The 20,611-nt window shown below is 44.4% G+C and overlaps 2 protein-coding genes across 2 annotated transcripts; both read right to left on the bottom strand.

Annotated features, from left to right (window-relative positions):
* Positions 1–1,195: 1,195 nt before the first annotated feature.
* LOC120903091 lies at positions 1,196–7,277 on the bottom strand. The gene is made up of 5 exons (XM_040312309.1): positions 5,728–7,277; positions 2,496–3,111; positions 2,219–2,419; positions 1,993–2,149; positions 1,196–1,878 (listed from the first exon to the last, which is right to left on the bottom strand). Exons 1-5 carry the CDS (start codon positions 6,151–6,153, stop codon positions 1,575–1,577), a joined length of 1,704 nt encoding a protein of 567 aa, XP_040168243.1. The 5' UTR covers positions 6,154–7,277; the 3' UTR covers positions 1,196–1,574.
* A 2,571-nt stretch (positions 7,278–9,848) lies between these two features.
* Positions 9,849–16,896, bottom strand: LOC120903327. Its single transcript, XM_040312698.1, has 5 exons — positions 16,159–16,896; positions 12,603–12,832; positions 12,158–12,513; positions 10,590–10,950; positions 9,849–10,509 (listed from the first exon to the last, which is right to left on the bottom strand). Exons 1-5 carry the CDS (start codon positions 16,474–16,476, stop codon positions 10,209–10,211), a joined length of 1,566 nt encoding a protein of 521 aa, XP_040168632.1. The 5' UTR covers positions 16,477–16,896; the 3' UTR covers positions 9,849–10,208.
* Positions 16,897–20,611: the final 3,715 nt, after the last annotated feature.

The following is a 20,611-nucleotide window of genomic DNA, read 5'->3' as shown; positions in this document are numbered from 1 at the left end:
GCCACAAGTTTATTGGTAGGGTACACGCCATATTTACATGAGTGTTTCAAAGATGTGTTTCATGCAGTGGCACCACTTTCCTGGGATGTTGATTCGGCTGTTAGAAGCCACCATGAACGGAGTGCAGTTCAAGGAGAGAGTGTCCAGGTTGATGTCAGAATCGTTCGAATCTCACAGTGGTCTGTGGCAAGGTGAAGGACTCCAATGTCTGCTCTTCAACATCACCCTGGAGGGTGTCATTCGAGGCGTGGGGCTACACCACGACATCCGTGGCACGATCCTCTACCGGTCTCTCCAATTTCTTGGCTTCGCGGATTACATCGACATCATCGGCAAAATGACAGCGAAGATGTGTGAGGCATACACCCGACTCAAACGCAAAGCAGCAAGAATTGGATTGCGAAAAACGAATTGAGAAGACGAAGAACCTGCTTGCCGAAGACTCAATGTATTAGTTTATGGAGACAATCTCGAGGTAGTAAAGGAGCTCTGTTATCTTGAGACGGTCGTTACGTCAGAAAACGACATCAACAGCGAAATCCGGTGCAAACGCTCTGGGCGTTTTTGAGCGACGCATCCTCCGGGCCATCTTTGGAGGAATGTTGGGATGATACGATGACTGGTGTAGATGTGAGGATTCCTCATCAGGAAGGTGTACAACAACGATCCCTAGTTCAGCATGAGGCGCAGGCACAGTGAGCTCGATGGCTGGATCAGGTGAAGGCTGGAGCTGTAGGCGATGGGATCTCTACATGAATGAGAGGTTGTATACAGGAACCGAGTAGCCTGGAGAATAATTGTTGACCGGTCCATGTCACGAAGACGTGCTCTATCGTAAGCAGACCAACAAGAGAGACAGGGAGAGAGAAAGAGACAATCTTTTGTGTTTGAATATCAATATCCTACTGATCTGTAACTAACATTAGGTTTGCACGATAACTGTTTCGACTCCCGGTGAAAAAGTTTCTGATATGGTGTTTACGTCACAACGTCATAAAATAGTAGATAGGAGATAATTCAATATGCTTTTACCCATCTTATTTGAGAAATGTGGTATTTGAAATAATTATAATTTGTGCAATGTGGTACGTACAATATAAACTAGATGATTGCAATACATTTAATTGGTGTTGTTTAATCATAATATGATAACTATCACAATGATCACTCAAGCAGATAAATGAATGCAGATAAATATCATATTCTAACGAAACTCATGTATAAATCTCTCTTTTATTACATACTTCTATTAATTTCTATTATCTTACGGTCTAATGTTCGTATCTCGTTAATTCTTCGTTCTTCCAAACACACTCGCACTATCAATCCAACTTCATGTTTGTGATTGGGTGGTTTGGTTTTGGCACAGCATTACAGCTCTCCAACACTTTCGCCAATCGTTTTGGTAACTATTAAATATTCGAATTCGACATCTACCGATCGATTCGTGTCACCGTCCCGTGTCAGTAATACATGTAATCGGTACGGGACAAAAACGGGATCACAGATACAGTATATGGCCTTTGTTTTGCGGTACTGGCGGACAGTGCACCCGAACGCCCGTGCACCGGCTTTTACGTGGGCGCTGCATCTTCGCTTTCCTCCACCATCACCTTCGGCTTGACGAACGTTTTCATCTCGACCCCGTTCTCGACCGCCCGCAGGTCGACCGAGCCCGAGTTGCTCCAGCACTCGCGCAGTATGATCCAGCGCTGCTGACCAGCGACAAACAGCACACCGATAAACAGTCCCTGCAGCGCGATACAGCACACGGCCACGATGCGCGCATTGCCGGACATGCTTTTCGACAGTATCAGGCCCGCCAAAGTGACCCACAGCAACAGAGCAAACCCGGTCTCGATCAGGCAGAGGTGTCTCCTGGGCAAATGGAAGGGTGTGGCAAAAAAAGAAGGTACATTTAGTGGAGCTGTGCAATAAAGGGAAGTGCACACCCTTCTTTGCGTAATATGTGGTGCAGCGCTATCAACTTACTGTCCATTGATTTCGTTCAGCCGCGTTTGGTTTATCTTCGTTTGGCCACTGATTTGCAGGTAGATGCCGGAGGTGAGGCGTCGCGCGTAGTGCCACGAGAGGAAGTGTGCGAGCACAATCGCTCCAAAGTACAGAAACACGATGCATATGAGTCCTCCTGCAAAAAAGGAATGATGTTAAAAGACCCTTCTTTTATTTGAACCTCTCTGAGTAATACCACTCTTACCTCTGGGAAATAGGAACAAGGGCACTAGTGTGATGCAGTACAGTACGGCTAGGAACGCATACATGTCTCGCTTGTTTTTGTTCTCGTACTCGAGCCCGTTCGGGATGTAGTACGCCACGTACATGGTGTTGTAAACGTTCATCAGGAAGAAGACAAACACCGAAGTTCCAAGTAGTGCGTTTGAAAACATTTCGGTGACCTCTGTAAATGTACAATAAAGCGATACATTGAAGACGACAAACTGTTTGGGGCACCCCGAATGACATTGAACACCTACCAACATTGGCCGGATCGATACAGCGTCCCGCACATCGCGCAAGCCCGAAAAAGATCGTTCCGATAGCGAACGTGCCGGCATGGACCGCGATAAGATAGCCAAAGCTATCTTTCAGCTTTGGCACAAACGAATAGCTGAGTGCGGTGATGAGCAGCGCGAGCACGGCAAGCAACGAGCTGAACAGCATGAAGAACTCGATCACCCCTATACGATCGATCCGGGCTTGTTCGCACACCTTTGCCAGCAGCTGCGAGTCACCAGTCATCTCCACACAGTAACTGTCAAACACGGAAACGAGAGATCCCAGCTCCAGCACCAACAGCGATCCGTTCTGCAGCACAAACAGTTCGTCGCCCTGGTCGGCACTGTACATCAGGGCCTGCGGATCACCTTCGCACAGATCGTTCCACACTACCGGCAGCTCTGGTACGATTTCGCTCACCTCAATGCACTCGTTGTTGCCGTAGAACTGGGCATCGATCGTATCGATCTGGAGTTCTCGGCTGCCGGGGACGCACTCGTACTGGAAGTTGCTGCGCGGTTCGATCATGCGTCCCGGTGGGCAACACTTGCGAATACGTGCCCGCTCGCTGTACATCAGCTGTATGGGGGAGGCCTGTTGGAGCGATGAATCGAATGAGAGGATTACTAATAGTCAATTAGATCTACACCAAATTCGAAATACGATCAGGTAGTAATTAATGCAATGAATTTCTGTGCACAGAATACCTAAATTACGCATTAGTTTTTACTTTTCCAGATAATTTTGGTTATCTAATTTTGTCATCTTGATCTAGTGCATGTACAATTGAACAATGGGGCCCTTCACGATTCTAGTCAGTTTTTTATGGAGTTTGACAGTTGGAGACTGAAATCATGTAAACACTCCATACAAAACCACACAAAAAAAACTAGCCTGTAATTTTCAGTCTAGATTATTCTAGCCTCAAAGCTAAAATTAGATTCGAGTACCTCCTCGAAAACACGTTTTTGTTTACATTTATCCCAAGGTGCATTAAAGAGTTCACGTGGTGGAATCTAGAGTCAAAGTGTATGTAGTCCAGGTGGTCTCATAGAATGTTTTTTTAAACCAAATTTGAATATCACTTTTTGACAGGATGGGTGAAAAATTTTGTTCAAGCAAGCTTTCTTGAGGCTTGACGAATACTCAAAACACTCTTAAAATCTTCATTCAGAAGCAGACGCGATAAAAATCAGCCTTTAAAATTCATACACCTTGAGATAAGCCCACCTGTATATTATACTCTCTTAGATAGCTGCTCGACAACTGCTATACAATGCAAACAGCTGACAGGCTGAAATTTCAGACTACGAACTTACAACGGAAAGGTCCCCAATAATAGATGGGTTTTCTTATTTTTGTTGCTTGCGATACGGAATGGATCTTCAAATATCCCATGTTCAATTATTTTTCGAGTTTCTATGTCCGATCATACAACATCCATGACCAGATCACGGACGATATTGGTGGCTTTGGTGCATTGGGTAACTTTGATTTTTAACCAACTTGCCTAAGATGCCTTAGAACAGATACACACATGACAAAGGATTTTAAAATTGTCTATTGTGCCAAATCACTTTCATTGTTGGATATCTAAGCTAGGTCTTAAGTTTACTTTTATCAGCCAAAATACAGTTTATATATGGGCATTTGGGTATTGCTTTAGATTTAGTAGTTTTATACACTAACCTGATTCGGGCAGAAAATTAGGAAATGTTTGGCTTCAATCAAATAATTTTGCATTTGATAATTGTACTGCTTTGGCAAATAAACTGCTAAATTTAGGAAACCGCGTATCTCCGAATGCGCAAAACTGGTTAAGAGACTGTACTTAAAACTACCATCGTTTAGCTTTAAATATTTCGGCATCTAGGCCCAACGATCTAAGCCAGGGGTCGGCAAACTCTTCACTTAAAGGAACGGATTAAATAAATTTTTAAATCATGTGGGCCATTTTTGAATAATTTGTTTAAAACATGCTGAGCTGATAACAATACATCGTATGAACAAATCAAAACGACGGACCAGACAGTCAAAACGGGAGACAAATTCAAAACCATCGCGTAGCAAACAATCAATGGGAAACATATACAAATGTAAGGCTAGCATAAAGGAGATAGTAAGATCTGCAAGAGCCAATTTTTCAACAACAAAAAACTCTTTGAAGATGTTTTTTATATATTTCATAAGGCATTTCGGTATAACTTTATACTCCATACATCGGGCCAACAGGTCAAGCTCAACCCACAGTGCCGTGCATAACAAAAATGTGAACGAGCACCAACTTTAAACTAAAACCAAACACATTCGTTCTAGCCCATTCCACAACCAACTGTTGCTAACAGCTGAACATCAACAGTAAAGCTTATTGTTTACCGTTCAGCATGACACATTTGGAAGGTAAATCAACATGCTCGATTTACCGAACAGGCCACAACAACGAAAACCCCAACACCACGACACACCACCGCGGCACCGGCCCCGGACCGATGGGGAACGATCGCGAACGATCACATTCAATCACCGTTCATTGCGATCACCCACAGGTTTATTAATGACCTCGATCAACTGTGTCACGGACGCGATACGATACGGTTACTTTGCGACGGAACGGCATCACATCACGACAGACCGACAAATGGATCTTTATAACATTCGTGAAGAAGAGTGCAAAGCGTACACGCAGGCTGTGCACACAAAATCCGTCTAGACATGCAAATAGCTTCTGCCATCCGCTTCCGGTTAGCTGTGTTCGGGAGGGGCGAATAATTCTAGCTCCATTTTGGTCCACCATTTCTGCACCGAACGCTCAGCAAAGTGAGCTGAACTGTTGAAGAACGTACCCAAAACCCCTACATGCTTTGCATATCGAATTATCACGGAACACTTTTCCACCCAGGGTAACCACCTTCGCGCGGTTGTACATCGGTTCAGATGGCAAAAAGGAATCGTGTGTAGTTCGTTAAACGGCAATTAGAGCGGGTTTGCGACGGCTCACCCAGCACCCTCTAGAAGCCATCATCTGCCGCAAACGACCACAGGTAGGGCAGGCCGGATTTCGTGAAGGTTTATTACGCTGCGCTCTGCTATCCGTGCGCGCTTCATTATCAACCGAATGTGGTTCAGCTCGGTGATGGCTTATTGGCATCGTCATCGTGAAGGAATGTAACCGCCTATTGTGACGCATACCGGCCGGTTGCAGGTACTTACACTAAATTCCGAACAGTTGGCAGGAAGCTCGCCATCGCCGGCCGATGAGGTGGCGGCCTGTAGCTGATGAATCGGCTCAATCTGCGTCGAAGGTACGGTAGACACCGGCACAGTGGCGGTTGTTGTCGTCACGCTCTGGGTGGCCTCATTACCGGTAGCGACCGATGACGATGATGACGTCGCCACTGTGGTGGCGGGGCTCGTTTCTGTTGCAATCGTTGCTGTCGACAGTTCGGTAGCTGCCGGCACGGCCACACTGGATTGGTCAAACGCTACTTCAGGCACTTCACTCGGCAGCGAGTTGTCGCGAACCGCACCCGTAGCGTTATCTATCGTCGCCACGCTGCCATCGAGCACCACCACCAGCCACAAAAGCACAAAACAGCACAACCGCATAAACGTCCGCATGGCGCAACGAACCATCATTACCTACGGCACGAAAGAACTACGTAGGGGCCGCCAAACGCTGGAAGACGATCGAACGCTAACACAACCAAACACACGTGTCACCCCGAACAGCTGTTGTACGATGGTAGAACACACAAACACTAATAGGGAATTTACGGACACACGCGTTTGTTTAAACGTCTGACGTCTGACGACCGACTTGGCTGTGCTGGTAGAAGAGCACAACTCATCAAGGACGGCGCTTTGCTAGGAACAGTGACTCAAACGCACATCCAAACCAGGTGACGAACGCGTTTAACCTCGAGCAGGAATCTTTGGCCGTGTGTATAGCCTTACATAATGTAGCACACTTTCGTTTTTTATCACCTTTTCCTCTTCCTTTTCAAGAGCACTTCACCATACACGCACGTGACCACACCTTTTAATCACCTTGCTTGAATGCGATGTCGTTACATGCTCTACCTAGATCGGAGGTGTTCACCGTTCACTACATCGAACTGTCAACAGTTGATTGCTCCTTCTTCTCAGATAAAAACGACTGGTGGGTGTTTTCATATTGTCATCCCCATCGACCGGCACAAGCACACTGAAACCGTGCGAAGCTAACTCACTTAGCTACTAAAGAAGAATCTCTCCGCTCACGCTCTCACGGGTGCGCACTCCCATCTCACGCCAACCACGTCGAGGCTCGGTTTAATCTCGTTGCTTCGTCGCTTAAGCTATGCTCTCTCTGCTCTCGCGGCCATACTCTCTGCATTCTCTGTATTCACCCTCGCCAGCAAACCCCGGGGCACTGTTGATACAACCACCGACGACACAAAAATGCCACCATATCACATTGTAACCGCGCGAGAATTCGTTATTCCGGTCGCCTCCCCCCAGAAACTGGTTCACCCCGAGTTCGCGAAAGAAACGGTCGTCACACGGACACTAGCAAACCCGACGAGCTCTACCTGTACGCAGGGGTGCTCACACAAGCAGGTTTAATTAAGCTCCCTCACGTCTCAACGCGCAACACTGTCGATGATGATAAGATTTATCTAATCAGATTCGCCCCGTTTTGCCACTCGAAAAACGTCGCTCGCTTTCGAGATGTGCTGTGCGTTACTCCGTTCTTCATGACTTCCGAACGTACACTGGCCACCGAACCGAATGCTCTTCTGGGGTAGGGGGTTGTTTCTTTCCCTTGTTTTGCTGCAAACGTTTAACAATAATACACAACCCATCTATGGGAGCGGGAGCCACTTCCTACCACGACCTGGTGCGGTTCTATCTTGCGCTTCCGGTCGGGGTGTTTTGCTGCGTGGTTTTTTGGTCGTTTAAATTTTACGCGTGTAAAAGCTGACGCGCATTCCGGTGGCAGCTGGACACGCTGGCGCGCCCGGTGCGCTTTAGGTTAGGAAACATGCTACGCATAAATAAGCACCCTTTGCTTCCTTTTTTTTTTGTTTTCTTTTGATCTCGTCCGGGATGAACCCAGTTGGCCCTGGGGAAGGGGAACCCACTCTTGTGCGCATAAAGTTATCCATAAACAATGAGATTGGATAGCATCATGGGGGCAGGGATGAGCAACCATGATTTCTCCCATAAATTGTAATGAGCATAATTTAAAAAAAAGGCTGATACATGTTTACACAGCAATAATTTGTCGTTTTGATATGTATTCCAACATATTGCAATCGAAAAATTTAAATTACGTGTTTATTGCTATGTACGGACAACCAATAACGCCCAAAACGATATTGTTTATTATCAATTTGCAGTCGTTGCCGTTAAAATTTTAAAAAGCGATCAATGTGTTTATGTGTTGTATTATTTTTTGCCTCCTGATGCCAACTTGTTTGTCTCTAAGAATCTTATTTGACTGTATGTAAATCAATTTACTCGAACATTTCATTTCGTTTCTAAAACTGCTCAAAAATCAGCAATAAAATGAGTTGTAATTGAAATTATTCCAATGATCAACAAATATTATGATAATTTTAAAAGTGTCAGTGGCGTCTTCTTTGTTGGCATCCTTACCGGAATTAACAATTATCTGAAAACGTATTAAATTTCATATGTTTTGTTTTTCTTTTAAAAATATGAAATTATAGAATTGTGTTGATATTTTTGATACTCTCACAAAACAGTTGCCAAAAATATACTCGAGTATCGAATAGATTCATCATAATTTCTACTTTTGCTCTAACACTTTTTGGACTTATACCAGACAAATATGTGCTTGAAGGGCAAAACTCAATGTTCACTGTCAAAAATAAGAAGAATAAAATAGTAGAGAGAATAGAGTGTGGAGAGTAGAGTAAAATAAAGTAGAGAGAATCATTAATGCAAGCTATGAAAAAATGGAACATAAGAGTAACAATTTTAATGGATACGACTGTACTGTATGTCAAATAAAATGAATCAAGCTGAAAGCAACAATAATTAGATGTATTCTTGAGAATGGTAAAGATTAATATTAAACTGAATTGATTGAATTTCTGCAGATATTTTTGAATTTTTGTAACCTTTTTTGGATAACAATACATTCATCCGTTACAATATTGCGTGGAGCAAACAAAAGAAGCATTCATTTCACAGGTTGCTCATCCCTGGCGTTGAGTTAATTGTTCCAATGAATTGGAAACGAAGTTTCTAACGGAGTTGGATATTTTCCTAGCAATAATGTTTACGATCATATTACAAAGGGGAAGAATTAGCATTAATGTGAACATTTAAATGTCATGATTTGGAAGTGTGTCTGCTTCATTTGGAGAAAGTTATAGCTATTTTATTAGTTGTTTTGTCAAAAAATGTCTCTACCCAATACGACATACAGCTCTGCTTGGATAAACCACTCCATTCGATTAAATCCCCACAAAGCGAAAACGGTACAAGATCATCTAACCTTTCCACCACACGCGCCCGGTACGATCGGAAAGTACGACCGTGAATGAATCATAAGAAAATTACCGTACAAGGTGAGGGCCCTTTTAATTCGCCCGCCTCGGCCCACAGCTGGAATGGAGACTGGGGGTTAATTTGCTGTGGTTCGCTCTCTGTCGTTCAGTTGGAAAATCCAACCGGGCATGGACATCCCCTGAGCCGGTTTTGTGATGTCGTTTCTTATGGAAACGTTGTCCTTTGTCGTGTGTTTCAGTATTCGAGGTTACGGTTATTTTTTCTTTACTCTTCCACGTTAATAAATGCTATGTTTTTATTGCGCGTTTTATTGAGACGTACTGCAGAAAAAGTATTTTTGGACATTCATCCCATAAATCTCGCATTTTTGCACCATTCACTTTGCCGTGTACACGAATGCAATTACAAGGGAACCTTCAGTATTTCTAGGACATTAAAACTACAATCTACACGAGAACGATTCATTCCCCTTACCTTATTAAACACAGCAGTACAATGTCTGCAGTATACCAGCCGGCTCCAATGACGAACGAAGCACTGATCGCCCAACCGAGAAAGAGCAAAACCCCCGGGCCACACCCGAAACCGGGTGGAACGATTTCATTTCCAACGCTCGATTTGGTTCATTTCGTTCCAAAGTCATTCGAAGAAGCACAATAGTCATCCGCTGGTCAGCTTCTGAGGCTGAGAATCTCCAAAAAATACGTCAAGGCCACCGTACCGTGAAAGAGTTCAAACCGGTTTGAACGCGCAAAACGACCGACGGGGAACGGAGAAAAAGAAATGCGATGTGAATCCGAACCAACGGGTTTGGGGTGTTGTTTGTTTTATTTATTTCGCGTATTTTTCTTACATCCAAAAACATATTCCTCCGTTCCAAACCTTCGATGGTTTTTTTTTTTTCAGTGCGACGGTGCCTCGACGATCCGGAACGCCCGATGACTAATGAGTTCGTGTGTGAGCGGGCAAGCCGGGCGGATCCAGAGGAAACAGTATCATCAGGTGAGCTAACGTTGCGCACTTGCGCAGGAGTCTTAAACTATGACGCGGAACAGCACAGATTCTGCTAGTACACGAAACGTGTTTATCGCCTCGTTCTTATGTACAGTCTAAATTACGACCTTAGTGCGTCGTAGTAGTAGCAGTGACAGTGGTAAGCACTAAGATTGCTACACCACGCGCAGCTCATTTTCTGCCTCAATCTCGTCGTCCGGCGGCAGGACGGTTTGCGTATCGTGCGGCATCTGATGGTCGGCGTACGGTGAGCTGATCGACACCTGTCCCGGGCGCTGCAGCTTCACCCGCTGGCCAACGTTGCACAGCCCGATCGAACGTCGCCGGAGGCCCACGAACACGACGAAGATGATGATCGCGTTCCAGGCCAGCACGGACAGGAGCGTGTACTTGCCCATCGAGTACGGGATCCAGACGATGATCTGGGTGGCACAAGCGAACGTCGATACGACCGTGCTGCGTGAAATTGAAGTGCATGACGGTGAGTTAGTAAGTGCGCTGCTAGCGTAATCGCACCGTAGCTCGGTCATACTTACAGTTCCTTCCGCTGATCCATGCGCTTGGCCGTGCTGCCCTCGTTGATAATCTCGAACGGGTTCTCGCTACTGTTAAACCCGAGATGATTGCGCCCGAAGGAGGTGTACACGTTGGCGGCGCAGATGATTAACGCCACGAGCAGGCTGGACAGCACTGCCATCAGGAGGACACGCTCTGAGTAGAACGTCAGTGCGACAGCAACGAGCGAGCAGGAGGAAATGAAGAATACGGCTACTAGTAGCAGGCGATAGTTGATGCTGGTAGTACCGGTGGCCGAGGAGAAGAACAGCATTGCACTGAAGATCACGAAGATGGCGTACGAGATCTCTACCAGCATGTCAACCGCGGGCCGGTAATGTTCTATGGGGATGTAGCAATGTAAGTTTTAGTAAATTTCTGATGGAATTGGGATATTTTTCATAGCTTTAAGGCATACATTTCATGGTTTAATTCGTGTTTGTGTTTGTAGTCGCAATGTGTCGTTATTGTCGTCTAGACAAACTATGCTCAAGAGGTACTTGTATCAAGTACCATACAAGGTTTCTCTAACCAGTTCAACTCGTAAAAACACATTTCAATTATTTCAATGGCTCAATTGCTTTGATTCAACACTCAGAGTTGAAATGAGCTGTAACGAATTGAAGTAAAAGTTTTAGAGATAAATAGAGAAACCTTGTATGTATAGTGATGTACTGCTAGAAATCATGTCAATTAGCTTTCGAAATTAGATTAGTCCTAGCTACTTAGGCTAGAATGTTAGAGCAAAACACAATAATCTCATCAAAAGAGATTCTCATAAAAAGCTTATAACTTCTGAAGACTGTCTTAAGGTCATATGTCCCTCCATTTCGCATACCGTCCTCTATTTCCGAAAACTACATCTGCCAAAGGAATAACCTCATCCTTAACCTTTTCGATAGTACCTCCTAATTCCACGATAATATGCTAAAATCACATACTACAAAAAGTGGTCCTCGGATTGGATCTCAATGATAATAGCGACAATACATGTGCAACTCACGATAAGTACAGCTAACAGTCTACTCTTTTAAGTCAATTCATACGAATATCTGACAAGATACTTGTTTAAAAAATGCCACATTAAGCCACATGAATTTGTTGTTTTGGCAGCGTTTAATCCTTTTTGAATGCTACGTTTTTGTCCCTTACATTTGATAATATTAAATTATTTTTTAAGATGTCTGATGCTTTATTAGTTTTTTATCACAAAGGCAACAATTTTGAATGAAATTTGATCTTAAAAAGACGTTCACTAGCTCAATAAGAATTCCTAAAAGTAATTATTCTTCTGCTTCTTTTCTGCTTCTTTTCGGCGCAACGACCTACGCGATCATGTCGGCCTGTACATGCTTCCGATGAAAATGTTACTACCACGCAACCGTATTGTCAGTCCTTGCTTCGTCGGAATAAGTACATTAACCTCAATTATAGCAAACAACATTTAAACATCTGGAAAAGTCCCGTCCGCAACATTCTATTATACGTTTCTGGCTCATCAATCTATCAAGGATCCAACTTCTCAAGGATGCTAGCAATAACCGCTTACCTTGATGCAGTGCCGTTAGGAGCAATTCGAGCAGTATCGCACCCGCCAACAGCCCTGCATGACTCGCAATCAGTGGCCCGTACCGGTGGGGCAAGGTGCGATCGAACGCGTACGCCAGCACGGTAATGGCCGAGGCGACCAGCGCCAGCACTATCATCACCGTGCCCAACCACCCGGAGAACAGATCGTCCCCGTGGCTGCCACCCGGCGCGTCACAGATGTGGGCCGCCAGCACCATATTGCCCGTCTCCTCCACGCAGAAGTCATCGTAAAACTCGACCCGATCGCCGCGCGTCACCAGCAGTGAGCCGTTCTGGATCAGCAGCATCTGCGTGCCACGATCGTTAAAGATCAACCTGCCATGAGGATGAGGAAATTTGAAATTAGACACTCCATTCGACACCTTTGGCGATTTCGTGCCCCCTCCGCCTCTTGTCACACCTACCTCTGTCCGACGCACGTCTTGTCGATCGACGTGTTGTAGCGCAGGTACTTGCCGTACTCGTGACACCCGGGACCGTAGTAGTTTAGCTGGCGGGCCAGCAGCGTGAAGCGGGTTATGTGATCGTGCACATCCATCGGGTGGCAGGTGGTTATGCTTAGACGGTGGAACGATTGGCCCTTCGGGCAGCACTTGCGCACGGTCAGCCTGTCCAGCGCGTCGATGTGCAATGGCTGAAAGGGGAATGGGAGAGAAGCCCGAGGTTGACAAGACAAATTAGCTATTATCAATATCAGTATTTTGCAGGTGACAAGTTTTGTGTAACCAAGCTCGCTCGGTAAGGCGTAGAGTAATGGGCGTTCGGCACGCATCTAAAATGGAAAATTGTTTTGTTTGGCGGTTTAGTTTTTTATGTGCCAAGTGTTGATGGTGGTGATAAATGTCCGATTAAGTTAAGGTGAAGGCTAGTGGCATGGGTTATGCCCAACAATGACAAGATTTCATCAGCAGCTTTGTAAGAGCCGGCTCGCATTAGACATTGTTTTCTGAGACGTATTTTAGCTTATTTCTCGTGCAACATCAATTTGGCTTGAGTTCTAACCTAATCAAAAACATTGTTAACGTCGCAAAAGTTAAATTAATGATCAACCATTAATTACACGTAATTACACAATCAGTTATTGTTGGTGTTTTTTAATGTTATAAATCCAGGTCGTCTCAGATATAACACATGGATTAATGGTAAAAGGAACCGAATGCTTTCTTTTTCAAGAATGTCTCACCGTCACACGTTCTATATGTTTTATTATCGATCAATTGATTGCTACAGTCTCCTTCCCTGCGTTATTACAGTTTCTAACAACCACGCACTTGACTACTCAACTTCCATTTTCTTGCAGGTTGTATGAAATTGTTTGAAAACTTATAGAAAAACGTCAAACTAATTGTGTATAGTTACGTAGAGACAGTTATAATCTATCTCCAGACATGGTGAATTGATCAGGATGGTAACATTTACACTCTCGGTTCGTAACGATCTAACAAAACATGCACGTCATAGGCTCAAAACTCGTACGGTCCAAGTCCCCGCATACGCACGAATAACTTTCTTGCTGTTAGTAATCTAATTATGTCATAAATTGTCTAGACATGGATTCAAACCAGTTTTTGAACCAAGTAAGCAGAATGAGTGCAAGAGGAAAAACGAATTAATGTTGAATTAATATTCACATAATCCTAAACAGTATTCCCTTAAACAGTCGTTAGTTTAATTCTAAACCATATCTCCACCATTAACTGTTCCTGGTGATATTTGGAACTTGCATCATTATCCCTCAACACCATTAGCTATGCAAATTGATCGCCGATTATCAAAATTGGACGCAACATTTACATAACCGTTCTTTATCCTACTTTTCATAGGGACAATTTCAAGATTACGCGTACGAGAGTGCGTCCATTTTTGGCATCCTCTCCCAATCCAAGCCAAATGTATCATTCCCATCGCGAAAAACCTGCCCAATCTTGATCACATGATCAAAACGCCAAATGCGAATTATAAATGATGCGAAAAGATGCCACCAAAAGACCATCACAGTGCCTTCCATCGACGAAATAATCTTTATTTCGTTCATTGTCGTACCTCTTCAACCACATTCCTCTTTCAAAGAACCTGTCAAGATTGCTGCTTTCGCAAAAACCACTTCCAACCGATTCCGAAATCCTGTTTCATAAAACCTGCCAGCTTAAAGCCTCGGAGATGTCTCTAGAATCGTTGTGAAATAAAAAAAAGGCAGGCAAGCCAGCAATAAATACATTCACCCAGAACGGAGGATGCGGTCGCTCGCGGAAAGAAAAATGATACCACATTACTTCATGATTAAAACAGCACCACTACAACCACCACTGCAACCGTAGCACATTTCCGGTTGCACGTTGGAGCGATGCAGTTGGCACACGCGAAACTGCATGCTGTGGCTTGCAGTTGTACCCGAAAAGGTCACCCGAAAAGCAAAGTAGAAAGTAAAGTCCTTCGACACAGCCACAGCCACACACACACACTGCGGACACACGGACGATGGCAGCAAACTTCCCCAGACAGACATGTTAAGAAATTTTGCAATCAAAAACCTCCACCCCATGGTGCAGCAGCTTTTTGGAGGCTTCTTTTTTTTTGTGTTCCGCTTGTTCGCGCAATCAAAAGACGGTTCTTGCACATTTTATTAACCTTGCTATAAGTTGATGTTGCCAGTTATGTTATGTGTGTAAGATTTAATGCACGCAAAGCCTTCGCCTTAGCCAGCCTTTGCATCGTGTGCATACACACTTCGTGCGCATATGTATGCACTGAAGGTAGATCAGATTTATTTATCGTGATAAAAACGCGTACAATATTGATGAGAAGTTTTTTCGCGCGTGTAGAGCTAACTTCCTCATTCTCTCTATCCTCCTGCCCTGTGAGGCTAACAAAGGCAATAAAACTGCAAGGTCTTTGATCTCCGCGTCTCTATCTCGCTGTCTCTAGCCAGATGAATAATTCAGCAGAATTTTAGAGCAACTGCATCACCTGCACACCTTTCCAGCTTCTCCCGGTTTACCTCGAGCGCTTTCTAATGCCGCCGTTGGGAAACGAGATAAAGGCGTCATAAACAGCAACCGAATTAGCATCCAGCCTTAAGCGCTGTTTGTTTCAGCAGAGTTTTTGCCCGAGAGTGTCAATAAAGTTGTTCTTCCAAATGGAGGGTGAAAACGATTAATAAAATCGCTCCGATTCCATTCCAGCTAGCAATAGGAAATCGGGAAGGTGCACAATAAAACAGGCTGGTGATTTTCTAAGCAGCTAAGAACCCGGCATGGCTTCCGGGGCACCTACTTCTACCCCATCCCCTTGCCCGAGTGGTCTTGACTAACAACCTTTTAGCAAGCAGCAGCAGCAGCAGCCGTACGTATACAGTTGTATTATTAAAGCAATTATACAACCAACATGTCATCGTGTTCAGCCGTGTGGACAGCGGAGAACCGTTTTATTCCATTAATCGTCCGCTCATAGTCCTGTTGCTCATTAACGGGCCGCACCAAAAGGTAACTTGGGAGCTGCTGAGGTCGAAGGTGGAGGAAATAAAACAAACAGCAAAAACCCACTCTAATCGACGGGGATGGGGGAGACATCGAGAACCGGTCGTTGCAATTAACAGTCCACCGATGAGAGTGCTAACCGCATCTCACACTTATAGTGAGGCGTTAGTGCGCAATCGGTCAGCTGCTCCCAAAAATGGACGGGAGCTCGCCGTCCAAGGTCTACCATTGTCTCTGGTGCCACACAAACAAGACTCAACAAACGAGAAGACTGGTGAGAGTAAGCTGGCTTAAAGATCGCCCCATACTTTACGCAACGTGATCTTCATTTCTGATGCGTCCTCAGAGTTGCTCCAAAATCGCGAATGCTACACCGGTTCCTTTCACTAACCCCAAAACCGAGTCTCTTGGGCTACGTTCTGCGGTTGCAATATCTTTCGCGCGCCCGGTTCAAGGACGGCTCATTTGCATCTGCCCATCTCACCTGTCGGCTGCCGATGCAGGCGACGCTCTGCTCGGCCGAGCTGGATCCCAGCTCCTCGGACGAGGTCTCGTTCGACCGCGGCACCGTCTGGTTGAGCGCATCCGCAATCAACCGATCGAGCGCATCGTTGTAGTCCTGCGGGCGGACCTTCTTGCGCCCGTGCTTCGTGTCCAGCACATAGTCTTCCGGCACAGTTTCGCCCGAATCGTCCACGTAGGTGATAAAGTTGGCAGCGGTCCGATCACACCCGCCCAGCAGCAGGATCAGCACACTGACACTCCACAGCGAAATCACGCACAGGGTACTGGTTGGTGTCATGTTTTCGAGCTTTTTGTTTAACTTATAATTACAAAATATATAATTCTCACAATCACGTTTATGTCACTCACAAAAACTAGACACACAAATCACAGATAAAACCTTATGAAAGCGCACACTCGCGAGACGAGATCTGGAACGCATCACCGAATAGAGGTTTGTTCTTACGCGCCAACTCGCTCACAACAGCTCGACAGTGCCATTCTCGGCGTGAGTTCGCGCACGGAACTGAACGCGAATCCTTTTGCGTAAAGCAAAAACCTTCCCCCCTAGCAGCAACAAACTCCGCTTGTGCGCTGTGCTGCGCTTGTGCGTGTAGCGACGACTCCACCAGAACTGAACTGTCGATCCGGACCGACCGATCATCCACTACCGGACGGCGGCGGTCTCGAGGTCTCGCACCATGTTGATAGTGAGCGCGCGGCCGCTAACATGCAGATCATGGTTGCTCGTTCGGTGCCGCATGTTTGACCCATACACACAGCCAGACCGAACCGGGCCCTTGAGTCGGTGTGCGTAGCGCAGCCTTTTTGTGTATGTTGGTCGGCGGCATTACACCCTCTCCCCCCCCCCCTCCATGTGCCGTTCCACCTGCCGTTCGGCACTCATCCTCGTGACAGGTGTCGGGTGAAATCAGGTTTTGTTTTTTTTCGGATGACTGAACTGATGCAACACCGAAAAACCCCAGCCACTGTAGGGCTTTCAGGGGTTGGTAAGTCCACACGCACACACACACACACGCGCGCCGATACAAACAAAGCGGATCGGAAAAACGAGTTCGATACGCAACAGGGAGGGGGAGGAGATGATGCGATCGGTATGGCCGGTTGCCGTGAAGTTTGCAAGGTCATCCGAGGAGGGGATGCGTACGCTCGCGTATCGTGCAAAACTTGTCTTCCCCCTTCGAACCAGTGCGGGCTGTGGAAGAGACAATTATCGGTGGAAATTCATAGGCCCTTACTTCTGGTTCCTCGTTTTCGATATCATGATTCGTGGGATTCCCCATAATGGTAGAAATTCCATACGCAAGTGAAAAAGACAAGCTTTGAGCAAACTCACGGTCACTTCTCAAGCAAGCGCAAACTGCGAACGCGTGCCTAATGATTGCATACTTTCGGGCGGATTTGTGTGGTAAGCCCGCGCGTGCTTGAAAGCTGCGTTTCATCGTTTGGTCGTAAAAAATTATCGACCATCACCAACGCGCGTGCAAATTCAGCATTATTAAACTATGCCAAACGGCTTTGAATTGGGTAGAACGGATGTGTAGTTACTGTAGGTTCTGGTTCAATGGTTTATTTTCTTTTTACTTTTTTTTTTGTAGGATCAAATATCTTCCGAAGTATGTATATTAAACGTTGCTTCTGCGATCCGATAAGATCTTATTAAGTTCAAGAGGATCATATCGCTAGAATCAGTAAAGTATAATCAGATAGTTTTTAATCTGGACCTAAACCTTATTTTCACCTGATTCAAGTACAGTAATGAGAAGAAGAGATAATTACAGAAATTCCAACTAAAGTTAAGAAATTATTCAAACTTACTTTTGCGCGTAGGATCTATTCTTGGTTATTTCAGTGTTGTACTTCTTCTTCTTCTTCTTTGGCACAACAACCGTTGTCAAGGTCTGCCTGTACCCACTAGTGAAGTGAGCTTGGCTTTCAATGACTTATTGCTACCATAGCAGGATAGTCAGTCTTACGTATGGGGGTACGGTCTATTCGGGGCTTGAACCCATGACGGGCGTGTTGTTAAGTCGTACGAGCTGACGACTGTACCACCAGTCCAGCCAGTGTTGTACCTGTGCCGGCCTATACAGGTATTCAGGAATTATTAGTACCACGCAGGCGGATAGTCCGTTCTTGCTACATGGAGACAGTCATTAAGAGGTTCGAACCCACGACGGGCGTGTTGTTAACATAACACCCTGAGTTGATATTGAGGTTGAGGAGGGATTTCATTAGGTTTCAATTTCACAATTTCAAAATGGAAAGTGTAGCAGGCTTAAACCAGTGCACATTTCCCACCAAAGCTAGAACTTTTTGAATTTCAGATAAACAATCTGACTTCGCTGGACGTATCGTTCATACCGACAGGATCTTTGTTGTTCATGCACAGGATAATTTAATTTCTAATTGTTGACGTCGTGCTGCGTATCAAGCTTGCCCGTTTCCTGTAGGCTGGCCATGTTATACACATTAAACCAGACCAATCAGTTCGAAAAGATCTTTTAGACCATCTACGAAGAAGATTGGCGTGGACGGATCCGCCAATAAGAAATTGAAGCTAGACAAACAAACAAAACAGCGACAGGTGTCCCTTTGCTTTATAGAATGGGCAAGATGCAATTAAAAACACATATTCATAGCGGAATTAAATAAATTGTCTTGTTTATATGAGTACAGTGGGAAGATTAAATGCATAATTTAAATCAACTACAAATCGAAAACATTCGAAATAACAAACAAAAACTGTAAGCAAACGTCCATGGCAGAACATACACGCTGCATATTTTAGCATCTGGTTATTTGATAAAGTTTACACACAATGACACGAAGAAAAACAGAAGCTAGAAAAACAAAATTGGAATTTTCCGTGTGCACAATATCGACTTCTACCTAGAGTGGAGCTATTAAAGCGTTTGAGGATTTGAGGGTTGCATGAACATATATTTACATATACATGTATGTTATGCATGAAAGTAAATGTTTTCTTTTGTTATAGGGTAGTAACCCATTCCCCATAGGGTTTGCATTCTAGATTGTTCCCAGAAAAAAAATGTTCAAATAATACAGAAAAAGAGGCATAAAAGTAAAATAGAAATTCGTTATAAATGAACGTTTGAGATGGCTGTTTAAACAATTGCACACAAAAATCAATCATCCATCATAACTCGGAATAAATCTGACTTTAATGATTATTACACAGTAGTTCAGTTATTCCTGAATAAATTGAATTGCACTAGAACCACGACACGTAAAGCAATCGGTCGTAGTGTGTTGTGTCAGAAATAGTTTGCAGTTTGTTTCAATCAGTGTGCCCCAATGGTCCAGTGGATTGTGTGGTCTGTATTCAAGCTCCAGTTTTAACGCAATAATTCTCACTACACACATCCATATTCTTCATACAACAGGCTGTTGGTCTTTTCAAACGCTGCAAACAGTAGCCGAAAGAAACTCAACATGTTCTGTACTTTTGAGTGCTACATTGTAAACTTCAAGGCTGAAAGCGATATGTTTGCGTTTCAACAGATACCCAACATCTCCAACACAATCAACATGCATAATGTGTTGATGAGGCGCATGAATCAGGCGATCCTGGAAAGGCTGCCCAGTTTTATACATAAAATAGTAATATTCAACTCAAACAAACTGCAATGGGTTGCTATTCCGTCAACATTTAGGATGGTGAAAATAATAGAAACTAGCCTGAGAAGCATCGATTTTGCTGCCAACAGTTTGTTAAAGTTCCTAGAGATTATTTTCTGTGATCTAGAGACAGTTCCTCTTGCGGTTGAAAAAGCACCAAAGCTAGAAATGTTAGAAATTCGTGATTGTAAATTAAGTGAGATTGATTTGGCAACATTTTGTGATTACTCGTCTTTAATTACACTCAATTTGCAGCGCAATATGATACGCTACGTTGTGAACACGTCGACAAGGAAGTGCCGCGTCTACGATACGCTCTATAAGTTACAGCTGCAGAGTAATATGATCACCGCACTCAACATAGAACTGTTTAATATTTTTATCAATCTGAAGGTACTGAATTTGCACAACAATAGCATAGCTTCACTATCTGGCCGAATGTCTCAAAACTCTTTAGAAACGCTTAGCCTAAGTAAAAACAAGCTCGAACATGTCGATCTTTGTGGCTGGTATGTACCATCAATGGATAGAGTTTCTTTTGCTTCAAACCTGCTTACGAAGGTACCGGAATGCATAAACATTTTAACGAGAGTTTCAATGCTTTTCTTGAACGACAATAAGATAACCAATTTCAACATCGGAAGTATAGCGGGCCTAAACAATTTAACATGGCTAGATCTACAATGCAACCAGCTGACTGAAGTGATGTTGAACAGTGCACATTTCCCACCGAATCTAGAGTTACTTGACATTCAGAGAAATAATCTGAC

Source organism: Anopheles arabiensis, chromosome 3 (genome assembly GCF_016920715.1).
Source record: "Anopheles arabiensis isolate DONGOLA chromosome 3, AaraD3, whole genome shotgun sequence".
NCBI lineage: Eukaryota > Metazoa > Arthropoda > Insecta > Diptera > Culicidae > Anopheles > Anopheles arabiensis.
This window is presented reverse-complemented; position numbering and strand designations above follow the sequence as displayed.